The 15682-nt window shown below is 38.8% G+C and overlaps 1 protein-coding gene and 1 long non-coding RNA gene across 7 annotated transcripts in view; both read right to left on the bottom strand.

Annotated features, from left to right (window-relative positions):
- Positions 1-15682, bottom strand: part of MAP7 (microtubule associated protein 7) — a 100702-nt gene that overhangs the window by 17364 nt on the left and 67656 nt on the right. For 3 of the 6 annotated variants that reach the window (XM_087971275.1, XM_026666157.2, XM_087971280.1), the window contains exons 4-9: positions 13540-13703; positions 12702-12819; positions 8780-8890; positions 3362-3475; positions 2138-2262; positions 523-626 (exon numbers count right to left, since the gene is read on the bottom strand). In XM_087971275.1, the coding sequence (XP_087827401.1) occupies positions 523-626; positions 2138-2262; positions 3362-3475; positions 8780-8890; positions 12702-12819; positions 13540-13703 (736 nt within the window). Of the gene's footprint in view, positions 1-522; positions 627-2137; positions 2287-3361; positions 3476-8779; positions 8891-10979; positions 11067-12701; positions 12820-13539; positions 13704-15682 lie in introns of all 6 variants that reach the window. The other 3 variants (XM_087971249.1, XM_087971254.1, XM_087971268.1) reach the window with 3 other exon arrangements.
- LOC148132906 (uncharacterized) lies at positions 6148-7791 on the bottom strand. The gene is made up of 2 exons (XR_015750562.1): positions 7660-7791; positions 6148-6238 (listed from the first exon to the last, which is right to left on the bottom strand). It is a non-coding gene; the product is annotated as an uncharacterized LOC148132906 (long non-coding RNA).

Here is a 15682-nt window from a genome sequence, read left to right as displayed (position 1 = left end):
CCTTGCAGGGTCCAAAAGACTAATTTCTGGGGGAGTTTGGGGGAGAGAAAGAAAGACTTTTGCTGCTTTTCTTGAGTGCAGCCAAAAGCAGAAGAAAGAAGGGGAAAGAAGCAGGCCGGTGGCCAGGTGAGGCGCAAGGGGCGACTGGGGAAAGTTCCCCTCCTCCGCCCTTTCCCCCTCCCCTCACTACCTCGTGTTGTTTACAATGCAAGCGATGCAAGCCTTGTGTTCCCGCGGGCCATGTGGGTGGCTCAGCCTTGTTTTTCCGCGCAACCTGGATTAATTGCTTTGGGGGGGGGGGCTTTGGGGGTAACATTTGTGGACCACCAAAATTTTCTCGAGAACCACCAATGGTCCCCGGCCCACTGGATGGCAACCACTGCTTTAATATATGTATCTTCTTCCTATTTGTATAGCCAACTGTTTCTTTCATGTTCATATATCGCCAACTGATTCCTACAGCAACTATACAAGATGCAAATAAAACTAAGATGAAATAAAGGCTAATACTAAGTTACTTACCAAGCAGCTGGTTTATTTCTGAAGGCAGATGGTGAACGGGTTCTTCTTTTACCAGATGAAGGATTAGTTGATGAGAGTCCTCTTTCCTTTCCTTTTCTGCTACTCTAATATTGAGCAAATAGGACAAATGAGGCATTTTGCATAGCCACAGAAAGAAAGCCACCTTATTAAATGCACCTAGAAATAAAGATTTGCTATTGCAAATTACTGCTATACAAATGTTAATTATCCTTCAGTTTCAAAAGAGGATAAAAGATTGGACTCGTGATATGTAATTGTTGTTCTGTTTTAATTTGCATTTTGTGAGGATAGTGTTCCGTATCTTCTGATTATTTGGATTGAACCCTTATTTTAAGCCATTCCATTTTTGTTTGTTTACAATTTGATTTGTAAATCCCACCATTATGGTTTATGAATCATTATTTATGGCCTAGCACTATCCATGAATGCAGAGATTTTGACTAATTGAATAAACAATGTCTTTGCACAATCTGGTAATGCTTTGCTTAACCATGAGTTATCCTCACAGACACTGTGAAAAGCTACCATTCCCAAACCATAATGGATGATTCAAGCAATTCAATACATCAATTCCAAACACATGGCTTTTGAGTTCAGTGAAATGTGTTTCTGATTTGCCCTATATTTAACCTAGCCCTGTAAATATTTTTACAGTTTTCAAGAAAAAGAATGATCCCTTTTGATTGCAGTTTATATCAACTCCACCTGGTAGGCCGTACCAAGAAATGAAATAGTGGATAAAATTACTTTTATTGACATTAGCTATAATAATAGAATCTGGCACATCTGATTGTGCTGTACCTCATCCCTCCTTAAACTTCAGTGAATTAGGAAGTCCCTGTCTGAGTCACTTATGAGCACTATATGAAACATATTTCACCCCTCAAGTATCTTGCAAATCTCTATCAAGACCATTTTTCTTACTCTATAGTTTATAACACATTTTAAAAGGTCAACTTAAAAACAAGAGGAACTGCCTCTTACTCAGCCTAGCTCCAGCAGCATCCAGAACTATGGGTTATCCAACACATAGTTGTCGTATTGTCACTCTATGGCCCAGTCACATTTTGCCAACTGTCATCTTACATCTTTTTGACTACCATTTCATGGACACCGCTTAAATCAACTCTCTTGATTTCAAGCATGAGCCTTTTACAGATGATGATGATGGGATTTGTCTGAGCACTTCTGTGCACAAAGCATATAACTTGCAATGCTTTATGCTTCCCTTAAGATCTATCAATTATATAAACTTTGTATCTGGAAATGTCTTCCTAATCTTTTCGTTCATTTTTAAGCACAAGCTGTTAATTCAAAATGTAAAGCTAATGAATCAACCCATGTTCCCATTCTCGTGAAATTTTCACAAACAATAGGCAGTTTACTAGGTGAAAAATCCTTTTAGATCACAAAAACTTTGCTAATAAACCAGAATCATTATGGTAGTTTAACGCACACATCTTAATATGCAAATAGTATGATTTCATGTCCACATTTTTCCTCTGTATTAATTACTTTCCTATGATAAGGAAAAGAACCTAGGTATTCAGGATTTCATCAAAGGTGCAAGCTTATTCCCAATTTGGGAACTTACCCCGGCTGAATGTGTGGTCCTTCGCCGTCTAGCCTCAGGGGCTGTGCCAAACAGTTTTGCTCGGTCTGCTGGACTTTGGCAACTTACGGCCTTGAAGGAGAGAGGGCTGATTGGGCTGCAAGATGCTGAACGAGGACAAATGGGGATAACTAGGGTATTTATTTTTTTTCCCATATATATATTTAACCAAACACATAGAAGGAAACCCAAGAGACAGGAGCAGGAACCAGAAGCAGGAACCAGAGATAAAGAAAGAAAAAACGAAAGAAGGAAAGTATTACTATACAAACAGAGAAAAAGCAGAATGCTTAGAACTATCCTGGGATTATCTACAAATTAGAGGCCTGAAATTACATTTCTTCCTATTTAAGCAGAAATATGGTCTATCAAAATACAGAACTGTACAAAGGTCTACCTAAGAATAAATCCCATAAGGGTATTTATTCCCAGAACTGCAGGATTAAAATACTTATGCCTCCATTTATGCCATCCAAAACAGCTCTCTGGTACAATAGATTCAATTCTTATTCTATTAGGTCTAATCTAATTCTTCTTTTATATGAATAATTAAGTTGAAAGCAACTAGAACATCCTACATTAATTCTGTTGCTTCAGCTATGAAAGTACTCATTTCCTAAAGGACCATTAAGACATATTAATTTTATTCATTCAATTTATATAAAAATGTAACTTTTGTCAAATCTGTCTGAGTTAAATTCATATAAACATGGTACTTCTTCTTTGTTAAACTACATATATGAGAAATTGAGGCATATTTGAATCGGAATCTGATTATGAAATAATAGGTATCATGTTGGGAACTATAAAGTAATTTTGATTTACTGAAAGTTCTGTTTTACTGAATCAGTAATTTTAGATGTTAATACCTAATTATATCTAAAAACCATGTTCATAGAATGGTCAATTTAATATATAAGTAGGACAGGTATGGTTGCAAGATTTCTCTAAAACATGATGGGGAGCTTGTTAATGGAGGCAGACACTCTTTGCTGTTGAAATTAGATAATTTTCTACTGAGATTTACAGAAAAAAGCAAGAAGAGCTAGAAAAATGGAAGGAGAGAAAATAATGCAGACTATTCCTTGAATCAAGATTCAGACAACAGCCAAGCCAACCCAAAATTTTCCAAAGCAAAATTTAAAAGACTGCATACTTTGAAAATGATATAACTGAGGAGGGAATTGATTGACTTTTTACTTTTACCTGCATCTCCAGATAAAGTTGCTGCACTTTTACTCCTAGCCAAGAATGAATGAGTTGGGGTCAGAAGCCTGCTAACCATGTTGCTTTCCCATGGACTTAGCTGCATACGTCGAGCTGAATGCCATCATATAAGTGAGAAGTTAGTTCAAATGTCTTTCACAGAGAATCACATTACAGTTCTGAATTAAACTCTGACCTCATTACATGTAAGTGTTTATTAAGAACATTGGAAAGACAACTGATCATTAAATAATTCATTCATCTTGCCTTTCCATTTCAGCAATTATTTCCAAAAATACTTGCAAGAAATTTGACATCACATGTTACAGAAACCTAACAAATTGGGCCTAATTAAAAAATATAAATATTGAAAGAACAACAGTACAATGTTAATTATTATTCACACAAAAAGAAAGTGCTCCCAAATACATTTCCCATAATTAACCACAAACATAAAGAAATCATTTACTGTGAGCTACTTCAGCGGCTCTAAAGGCAGCAGATTAAGCACAGATGTGTTACACTGCATCTAATTATGTGCAGAAAATGAAACCATGGAGAAGAGTGGAAGTTGCCTGCCTCTGAGGCAGAGGAGATGCAGACTTTTCCTTTATTTCTTGCTACAAGTGGGAGAACACAGCCTGCCATGGATTTGCTGTTTGTTAAAGAATGTCGTGATGCTCATAAAAAAACCCACTATTTTTGATATGGCATCATCCCTAAAATCAGTTTAAGTCTACATCCAACATGTTTATTTGCAAGAAGTACCAAAAACTGAATGTGTTCAAACTTACCATGAAAATAATTCTAAGTTATTACGTATCAAAACAAATATCTCTTTATATTAAACATGAAAACATTTTGTTAATTGTGTGCACAATTTACATATATTTCACCAAGAGGAGTAGATCCTCCCAAAGGAAAGGCAAAGTTCAATCCTGGATGTATCATCAGGTATTTCAAACTGGATTTCTTTGAGGACTGGATCAGCATTGAAGTTCTCCTCTGCGGGCTGGGGGGGGCGGACGGATGCCTCCTACAGCATCCTGCCGGCCAAAACGGGGCACACAGCCTCCCTGCACCTCATTTTCACCCCCTCCCATGGTCTCCTGCAACACTCTGCTGGCCAAAAACGGGCCGCGTGGCCTGTTTTTCACCCATTTTTGGCCGTTTTCAGCACATTTTCGGCCTTTTTTGGGCCCGGTTTTGGCCATGGAGGGTGAAAACAAGGTGCGGGGAGACTGCACACAGCCCATTTTATCCTCTGGAGGACTGCGGGCCAGTCCCTTGATATTTCCAAGCTGGCCCCATGGGCCAGATTTAAGCACTCCACAGGCCTGATTTGGTTCACGGGCTGAGTTTGACACTCCTGTTTTACATTAATCTGAACATCCTTTATGTGTGTATTTATGTGTACGTGTGTGTGTGTGTGTGTGTGTGTGTGTGTGTGTGTGTATGAAAAGATAAGAAATCATTATCCCATGTAATGATATAATGCATTTATAAAACATGTTCTATAATGAATTACTATAAAATAGCTTTTACAGTTAATAGAAACATATTCAGGCAAAGTATATAAAACTCAAAATGTATTAAGAATGACTCCATTAAGCACATTATTGGTCATTAAATGTGTATCTTTAACCAATGTAGATAAGGAAGCATGAAGTCAAATACTATAGCAAAATCCTAAGGAATACTACTGGAATTATTATTTCTTCTCTCTGACTGATATAATTAATGGACATCTAAGATTATATTTATTGCTACTTCAGTTACACACATTAAATTCAATAAACTGTTCTCTAGCAATGAGAAGAGAATAACAAGGACCAAATGAGTGATGGAGCATGACAACACTATCTCTTCTTCCTTCTAGGAGCACTCTGAAATTTAAGATAATAACTACACATCGGATAGCCAGTTTGATGCAGTGGTTAAGGGATCAGGCTAGAAACTGGGAGACCATGAGTTCTAGCCCAATCTTATACACAAAGCCAACTGCATCATCTTAGCCCAGTCATTCTCTCATAGCCCTAGGAAGCAGGCAATAGCAAACCACTTATAAAATCTTACCAAAAAAACCAACAAACACACCCAGTCTATAGGCATTTGTCCAGGCAGTGACCAGGAGTCAACACTGATTCAAGGTCTATGGAGATTCTCAATCATCCAGGTCATTGTTGTCCCAAAGGTTCTTTTTCAAGAGGCAACTAGACTTTCTGGTTTTTCTTAATTTCATTCCATGTCTTAATAAGGAAAAGGGAAGATTTTGCTGGTCCGAAGTTACTTCATTATGGAGAGCTAGTTCTACTCCAACAGTAGCACCAAGTCTGCCATACAATCTCAGCCGTTTGGTCTGTGTGTGCCCTTGAATCCCGAAGGCGCTTTTTCAAGAGCTCTGAAGAAGCATCTTGCATGAGAAGCGAAACATCTTCAAAGAAAACCCAGAAAGTCCAGTTGTCCCTTGGAAGAGCATATTTGGGCATAATGACTCAAGGGCACACACATACACACAAACCAAACGGCTGAAGTTATATGGCAGTTTTTAGGCTGTAATACTGCAATAGTGCATTCTAACTACCAAGATTCATAAGTAACACAAATTTGCATTTCATAATCATAAAAACATAAATTTACCTTTCACCTTATCCCTAAAAGTATGGTCCCTGACTACAGTACAAAATGGTTGTCCTCCTTTGTTTTAATATGAAAGCGGAAACATTGTGTTTGGTTTTTGAGAAGGAGAATAAATTACCGTGTTTCTCACATAATAAGGCCGGGCCTTATTTTTTTTTGAGCCCCGAAAAAACGGCTAGGCCGTCTTTTCGGGGGGTGACTTAATTCCCCCCCTTGCATCCTCGCCAACAGCCGCTCCTAACGGGTGATCATGGCCAAGCACAGAGAGCTCCCTACTCCCACCTTTGCTGCAGACACCTTTGGCACCCGCCGCTGTTGCTTTCCCTTCTGCCCATTCCGCTGCCACGTTTGGAGCTGCCGCTTCCGTGATTGGAGTGCCGCCGCCATTTGGAGCTCCAAACACGGAAGTGGCAGCTCCAAACATGACGGCGGGCGATCTTTTTATTTTGGTCCGCGCGAAGTTCAAAGCGAGCAAGAGAGGGAGACTGCGATGCCTCCATCCGAGATGGCAACCTCACTAGTGGATCACAACGTGGCTGGAAGCCCGAATCGGCGGGATACGATGGCGATCTTTTTGGAGCGAGAGGAAAGGGAGAGAAGAGTTGCGAGGCGTAATTTGCAGGAGGAAGTGGGTGTACCCCATGGCAGGGAGCCCAAGGAAGAAGGGCTGGTAGGCAATGGAGAGCGTCCCGTAGCTCCGGAAGCAGCCTAGAGACGCGTCCGGGAAGAGGCGCAGATGCTGCCTTGTAGTCCACAAGCCAACTGCGTGTGCCGCCTTTAGTTATGTGCGCTCCGCGCTTTGGCATCTCCGTGTGATCACGACCTGTCCTTTCCACCTGGCGCCCTTGCTGCTTTCTGGCTCTTTAGCAAGGCATCGCGGTCTCCCTCTCATGCTCGCTCTGAACTTCGCGGACCAAAATAAAAAGATTGCCCACCGTCATGTTTGGAGCTTCTGCATTTGGAGCTTCCGCCGCCATTTGGAGCTCCAAACAGCAGCAGTGCTCCAAACACGAAGCCGGTTGCTAAAGAGCCAGAAAGCAGCAAGGGCGCCAGGTGGAAAGGACAGGGTCGCGATCACACGGAGATGCCCAAAGCGCGGAGCGCACATAACTAAACGCGGCGCACGAAGTTGGCTTGGGGACTACAAGGCAGCATCTGCGCCTCTTCCCGGGCGCGTCTCTAGGCTGCTTCCAGAGCTACGGGACGCTCTCCGTTGCCTACCAGCCCTTCTTCGTTGGGCTCCCTGCCGTGGGGTACACCCACTTCCTCCTGCAAATTACGCCTCGCAACTCTTCTCTCCCTTTCCTCTCGCTCCAAAAAGATCGCCATCGTATCCCGCCGATTCGGGCTTCCAGCCACGTTGTGATCCACTAGTGAGGTTGCCATCTCGGACGGAGGCATCGCAGTCTCCCTCTCTTGCTCGCTTTGAACTTCGCGCGGACCAAAATAAAAAGATCACCCGCCGTCATGTTTGGAGCTGCCACTTCCGCGTTTGGAGCTCCAAATGGCGGCGGCACTCCAATCACGGAAGCGGCAGCTCCAAACGTGGCAGTGGAATGGGCAGAAGGGAAAGCAACAGCGGCGGGTGCCAAAGGTGTCTGCAGCAAAGGTGGGAGTAGGGAGCTCTCTGTGCTTGGCCATGATCGCCCGTTAGGAACGGCTGGTGGCGAGGAATTCCGGCCCGCCGGGCGCTCCTAACGGCAAGTCTCCCCGCCCTTCCCCCTTATTTTGCATATTTTAAAATAGGCCTAAATTTGGGGAGAGGGGCTTAATTTGATTTTATGCCCAAAAACATGGTGGGGCTTCCTATTGGTGGAGGCCGTATTGTTGGAGAAACACGGTACTTATCTGATATGTAGTATTTTATTGTCAGTGAGACAATATTTCAAAGCTAATAGAATTGTCAGTTTGACAATTATAAATCATAGACATGTACTTATTTCCATATGTGGAGAAAAACACATAATTCGCTAACATAAACAATCATATGGCAATAAAGATTATATCATGCATATAATCTAGTTGACAATATGCCTCATTCAATTCAGTGAAATTTTCTATCAGACATATGTACGTTTACCAAATGGATGAGACTTTCCAAAAAGTTTCACATTATAATGGAAAACCTAAATAATTTTTGGTTTTATACACACACACACACACACACACACACACACACACACACACACACACAATCCTTCAGACATTTTGATTACCACTGAGCAGCTTTTAAAAATTCCTCTCTATATCCAATAAAAAGTAAGAACAATGAAAAGAATACTTGCTTTCCTTTTAAACAATATAGTTCAGAATAATCTCCCTGGGAAGACATGTAAGCATGTCAAGATATGAAACCAATAGGAAGATTGAATGCCCAGTTTCTTAGCCAAGGAATTATCAAACTGACTAACCAGAGTGAGATTCAAGAGCACTTTTTAATGGAAAAAATGTAGGGGGGAATAATCAAATGAATATGATCTAGTCCAATGATGATGCACAAAAATTAAAATATATTCCATGCACAATGGAGAAATGAGCAGATGCTCTATAACTTTTCTTTTAAAAAATCATTTACTAAAAAACCTGACAGAAGCACTGCTTTATGCATTTGTGTTTTTTTTTTCCTGTTCAAAAGATGGCTTTTTGTCCAAAGCCACATTTTGTTTCCTCTAATAATATAAAGGAAATTACTTAAGAGCTGCTCAAATTTTTCAAAACAATTATCATACGGAACACTTTTTTTGATTCTTTGTTTTCCACTTTTCTTCCAAACTGTACCTCTGTCTGGAGAATTTAGTAATGTTGCAGATGAGGAGGAGAGCCGCTTGTTAATGACTGGATCAACATGTTTCGAAAGGTTCATTGTTGAAACAGATCGCCTGTCTGGATCTAAAACAAATGGAAATAATGCTAATTGACAGCCCGCATGCAGTAATGTGATTTTGTAGTCCTCCAGAGCATAAATAGGAAGATTTGTTTTCTTATGCTTTGTGAGGATATATCAAGGGATTGTTTTTTTTAGGTGACTCAAAGATTGGGCACAAAATGGAATCCTATAGTTATCCTGCAATAAGTCCAATTGAGGGTTTACTGTTTAGAAGATAAATATAGGATTGCACACTTAATTTCAAATCGCAGCCAACCTCCTAATAAAACAGCAATGTTCTCTTTAATGAAACAAATGCAAATGAAGAATAAGAAATAAAGCAATGAGATTTAAAAGGGTTATTTCATTCATTGTACTGACATTCAAGATAATGCAGTAAACCTGAGGGAAATGAGAAATGAAATGAGTAATAAAACCAAATATTTTAAAGCCAAAAACATTTAATGGTAAGAGAGTCCTATGAACTAGAATCTCTCAGTATTATATGTCCTTGTATGTTCATATGGGAAAGCTATAGAAACAAGGCAGAAAGAAAGAAAACCATGGAATTTCAAAGTCAGGAACTTTCAAAATTAAAGAAGTTCCTGCGAGATTATTTCCAGGCACTTCTTGTGAAAAGTGCTATTGGCAGAATTCTGTGCAGCTCATGCATGCAATCTTACAGCCAGACCTACTTGCATTTTCAAAAATCTCACTGTTTTAGATTTTTAATAGCACAGTTATAGGTTATTTGGGTTGATGTTAATCCCCTTAAAAGCCATGGTGTGGAAAGGATTTTGATGCATTTAAATAAAACTGTTTTCCTTAGAGTGTAGCAAAAGTTTAATACTGTTGACATCTTAGAAACCAACGCTGCAGCCTTCTCTATCCTCATGCCTTCCAGGTAGGATGAGGCAGCTTTGAGCTATTCTGCCTGGAAATATTTGGGGTCACAGATCAAACACAGCTGAGAACAAACGCTATGCTAGTTGGGAATTCTGAGAATTATTGCCCCAAGTCATTTGGAGGATGTCAGATCGAGAAAAGGCTGCACCACTGAATGGTTATCTGGATAAATGTTATATAATCCAATTCACCATCTTTTTAAGCTTCATTTCTTGTAGCTTTGTGGGGGAACGTTCAACTCTTCCTTATCTTCTGCATGAAGTCCTTCAACTAGGATTTCCACTGTAGTGCACACTGCACACAATGTAATTTCCCTGTGTTATTTCTTCTCCAACTTGATGACTTTGCCTTTTTTTTTTTTTTAGAGGACAGTTGAGTTTTCAGCATGGATACATAGTGATGTGACCCAGCAGTCCTTTGACATCCTTTTATTCCTTTTTCAAAACAACATAAAGCCACTTTCCTCCAAAGCAAACATTTATTTTCCAAAACAAAAAAAAATAAATGAACAGGGGCATGGAGAAGAATGACACAATGGGATTCAGAGCAAAGAAAGGAAACCATGATAAGAGCTAGGAAAGATGCTGATGCAAATATTTCCCAGAGTCTTATGTGCCACCTGATCTGGAAATAGCGGGAAAGGTTCCTGAATGATAACCAGCGAGAATCCTTTTGAAGAATAGGTAGGTACAGAAGGCAATCCTGTCACAGGATTGTTTTTGCTTTTCTTAAAATGTTGGTGATGGTTTTTTTTTTTTAAATGCAGTGACAAATTGCACCACTGAAAAATACGAAATCATGCTGAAGATGGAATAATTAATAGTTTTCAAGAATAATCAATACATATTTTTAAAGCACTACACAATAAAATAAGTAATAGAAAAACAAAAATAATGGTTTTTTTTCTTGTATCCAATAGACTTTTTAAAACATTGTTTCTCAAGGTTAAAATATATTCCAAATAGGCAGCATTGCTTCAGAATTATACAAATGCATTTTGAGAAGTTGTGCCACATTCTTTAAGTCGCCCAGTAATAAATTCAGTAAACTTGAGGAAAAAGCGAGGGCTATCTATCAGCTCTAGTCTATGCAGTGTTAGACATGCACACAATCTACAAAAAGATGGATTAGGTATTGGCATACTGGTCCTATTTTGAGGAGATAACTACTTGTGATGAATTCAACAAATCATAGTGATTTATGTACCGAGTTTTCTAGCACCACCCAGAGATTTGAAGTGGTACTCCAAGCCTGCTAAATCGAGAAGGGTGAAGGATGATTCAACAAAATAACCTAGGACAGAATGCAAGATAATGATTTTTAAAAGTAAAGAGAAACTTAAAAGGCAGCAGTCAAGTTACACAAAAAAAAGCAAAAATAACAGGTAGAACGTTCTTATGAAAAAGACAACAATTTGATCTTGTAGCAGTGTCTACCTCATTTTAGTTGATGAAAATATATAAAGTTGTTCTAGTTAGTATTTGAATAGGAGAAAACATCAAGAAATGTAAAGTGTTCAATTAGGCTAGGCAATTTAAAAAAAACAATAGCAAGCCACTTCCATACTTTTGTCAAAAGAGCTCTGGATTGAAATGTCCATGAAATTGCTAACGACTGAATTTGTCTTAAAGGAGATTTTACCATTTTACTTATAATTTAAGAGCAATGATCAATGTTTTTGTCACATAACAAATGCAATAAAGACTGCTAGTGCATTTTCAAAGAAAGAAAATAAAGTATTAATAGAGACACAATTCTGCACAGCTCGAGTCCATCTATAACAGTGATGGTGAACCTTTTCGGCACCAAGTGCCCAAACCGGAATGTGCATGCATGTGTGTGCATGTGTGTGTGCCAGAGCACCAGAAACCCGAAGACCACAGGCGCATGTCTGTTTTTTGGCCATTTTGGGGGCCATTTTCTGGGCTGTTTTCAGGCTGTTTTTTGGGCCGTTTTCCAGCACTCCGGCTCCCATGAAGACCAAAAACCAGAAGGGCAGTTGGCAATGCCACATATGCCCACAGAGAGGGTTCTATGTGCCACCTCTGGCATGTGTGGCATAGGTTTGCCATCACGGATCTATAATAAGATCCTCCTCCATCAACTGAGGAGGACCTCCTATGTATCCATAAGACCTGATTGGGTAAAAACAGAGGAATTCCTCTAGTTTTTTTATGACATTTAGGAAACAGATGAATAGTATCTTTTTTTGTATGACCGATGGAATGGAGTTTCCTCAGAATTTGACTGTAGCGGAAGAGGACATTTATGCTTACGTTTTAAATATAGTAAGCTACCTATAGTTGAAGTCAGATACCAATGTGTACCTCTCCCCTATTTATTAAAATAGCCTAAAACTCACACAGAGACCTGAGAAAAGAGACTGGCTGCTTGAAATGAACAACAGAGGGGGGAAAATCGATTCAAAGCCAAGTTCATTAGAGGAAAGATAAATCAGTCTAAGAGCTTTAAATATTAATTAATAAGCAATACTGACTACTGGATTTTCCTCCCTATATAAAGGCTTTCACAGCTACAACAAAATATATTATCGGTTTCATTGCTTTATCAGAAATTATATTACTTATCTAAATATTTAATTAAATTCATAATTTTAAAAAGCTTGGCTCAAACAAACAGAATGCTAGTACATAGAAACAGACAAAGCAAATAATACAAATACATACAAATACAAATGAAGTTGGAAAGGAGGGATCAGATGTCCAAATATGAGATCAGTTTCTCATACTGGAAAGTTAAGCATAAAAGAAAGAGGCACCACACATCTGGAGACATATGCAGTTAAAGTCTACAAATGCAATTCAGTACGAAAAGAGGTGTTTTCAGTTAAACAACCCATGTATCTATTAGTATAGACACACACACACACAAAGGAGACAGAGTGAGATACCTGGCTTCCAATTTTACCTGCATTATTAACGCTGCTGCTACGATGAAGCGTACTTCCCCAGGACCATCTGTTCAGCTTTTCTTTTGGTTTCTGGCTCCTCTCAATTGTGCGGCGTACAACAGCTTCATGTCGTTCCTAATGAGATAGCAAACTATTACAACTGGCCTGAAGTGACATTGCCTTCATTTCATTCATTTTAATTTAAACTGATAAATGCAATCAATTGTATAAAATGTGCTCATCTTAAGGCAATCCAGTGAGAGGAGACATCAATGAATTCCTATATTCCCACTGTCTGTACTGCCTTGGTCCTAGCTCTTTTTCTACCCAGCTGCAATGAGGAACATTCAAGGAGACCTGTAAATAGCAGAATTCTAGTTCCCCAAGAAGAGTGAATGGGCTAACTTATATTGGCATGTGATGGCTAAATTTCACTGGAACCAGAGGTGGGGTGCTACTGGTTCTGCCCGGCTCTATAGAACTGGTAGCTCTGAAGAGCAGTAGACATTAAACCGGTTCTGTGTTTGTTGCTGTTTGGCCCACCCACCTGCCCGGGCTCTTACCTATCCTTTATTTCCTGCTTTTTCAACCTCAGTTGCTTTGCGCAACACAGCTGAGGTTGAAAAAGCAGGAAAAAAGTGGCTTTTCAAACGCTGTGCATCTGCGCATAGCACTTTTCAACTGTCCGGGCGGCACAGCTTAAGGTTTTTTACACACGCGCGCAAAACATAGTCACCAAACCAGTAGTAACACTGGTTGAATCCCACCCCTGACTGGAACCCATTATCTGCCCTGTTTTCACTGCTCCATATAGAAACTTATTGCCCCAAAGATCCTGTAAAGAACTTCTCCTACCTTGTCCTCCTCTATTCGCTGCTTCCGTTTTTCTTCTACGGCAGCTCGCCTTCTTTCTTCCTTTAGCCTCTGCTCTTCTAATTTCTTTTTACGTTCCTCCAGATGTTTTTCATAATGTTGCCTTGCTCTCTCCTCTTTTTCTAGCCAAGCAGCTTCTCTCGCTGCTAAAAGAATATCAAAGGGAATTTCACACATTTGGGGGGATATTCTTCTATGGCATGAATATTTAACTATGGCATGAATATTTAACTACCAATACCCCCATATTTAAAGAAGTTCATAGCATTCTGGTATTACAGCGTTATCATGAGATACGGAATAAATTTTATCAATGGTTGGAAATGGAAGAAGGAACCCAGAATAAAAAATAACTAGGATTCATAGAATGGAGAGTTGAGGTTATGTATGTAATTGTAACTGAATAGAATAGAAGAGACAAAAGTAAAAAATTAATAATACAGATGAGATTATGATGTCTTTATAAATGTATATACTGGATAGACTAACTGTATAAAGGTAGCAATGTATATATAATATTTATTTGATACTTTAGTATGTAAGGCAAGGATGATGCCAGGATGGTCGCACTGTGTCCAATGTTTTAATGTGTAATTAATAACATTTATAAATAAATAAACAAACAAACAAACTGGTGAGACCATAAAACAGAGAAAGTAATTGAAAATGAAGAACTAAAGTGCTCTGGGACTTTGGAATTCAAACCATCAGGCATCTGTCACATAACATCCCAGACTTAACCAGTGTCAATAAAAAAGACAAAAAAAGTCTGGATGGCGGACATCCATAAAGACCTAGAGACAGCAGAATAGAAGAGAAAGAACTGGAGAAGATAACAAAATACAAAGACTTGCAAACAGAAATAAAATGACAAAAGAAAATGAAAGTAATACCCTTAGTATTGGGTGCCCTGGGTACAGTCCCCAAACAACTGGCGCACCACTTGAACACCACTGACATTGACAAAAATCACCAATTTTTGGTCAATTGCAAAAGGCAGCTTTCCTCAGAACAGCTTACATCCTGCAACAATACCTAATACCATCAAACATCAACATCTGCCTAGCCCACGTCCTTGGGAAGGACTCAGTAGGTGGATAAAAATGTCAAATCCAGTCTGAACATCTGGATGACTGTGGGACAAATCAGAAATACAATTTCAGTTGCAATTGTAGGTCATAGTTCAACCATATGTTAAACACATAGCAATGCATCTTTAAAAACCATAATCAGTTGTCATCATAATTACAGCCCTTGTAAAAATATTTTTATTACTGTATTTTATTGAATGTATTTTTAACATGGAGTATAACCTGGAGATGTATTACAAGAGCTTTTAAATATTTCAAATAAACAATCATCAAATAAATGAACAGATGCATGATACTATGACTAAAATCCATTAAATAATTACAGAATTAAATAATCCATTAAATGAGAGCCAGTTTGGTATAATGGTTAAGGCGTTGGCCTAGAAACCAGGAGATTGAGTTCTAGTCCGATTTTAGGCATGAAAAACCAGATGGGTGACTTTGGGTCACTCACTGTCTCTCAGCCCAACTCACATCACACAGTTATTGTTGTGGGGAAAATAAGAGAAGAAAGACGTATTGGTATATTTGCCACCTTGAGTTATATATGAAAAAAAGAACAGGATAAGCATCTAAAAAATAAATACTAAAAGTTGAACCCCAAACACAATTTAATAAACTAAAATACAATTTTAAAAAATACAACTCAGATTTTTAAAAGTTCATTTAATGTTTTAGCAAAAAAGAAATGCTAAGACAGTCCTTCACTTTTAAGGGAGTAATAAAGCATATAATGAAAAGAAGTAAAGTAAAAAATGGTCATCTAGAATAATCCCAAGAACGTATTGTATATTTGGAGAATTCACACTGAAAAAAATCCCTGGGATTTATTTAGGTTTTATTAAGCTAATATTCCACTTCTTAAGACACATATTGCCTAAGTATCTTTCCTAAATGTCTATGTTCCTCTGTCCTGCAACTAGCTTTGTATCTCAATTCTTTCACATGAATATTCTAAACAGCCCTTAGAAACCAATCAAGAGATATCATTGTTAATCCAAAAGCATGTGTCAATTTAGATGAAACTGAGATAT

This window comes from Notechis scutatus, chromosome 1 (assembly GCF_049901735.1).
Source record: "Notechis scutatus isolate UNSWTSFEM ecotype Mainland chromosome 1, rNotScu1.2, whole genome shotgun sequence".
In the NCBI taxonomy this organism is placed as follows: domain Eukaryota; kingdom Metazoa; phylum Chordata; class Lepidosauria; order Squamata; family Elapidae; genus Notechis; species Notechis scutatus.
The sequence above is the reverse complement of the archived record's forward strand: the minus strand, read 5'-3'. Positions and strand labels throughout refer to the sequence as shown.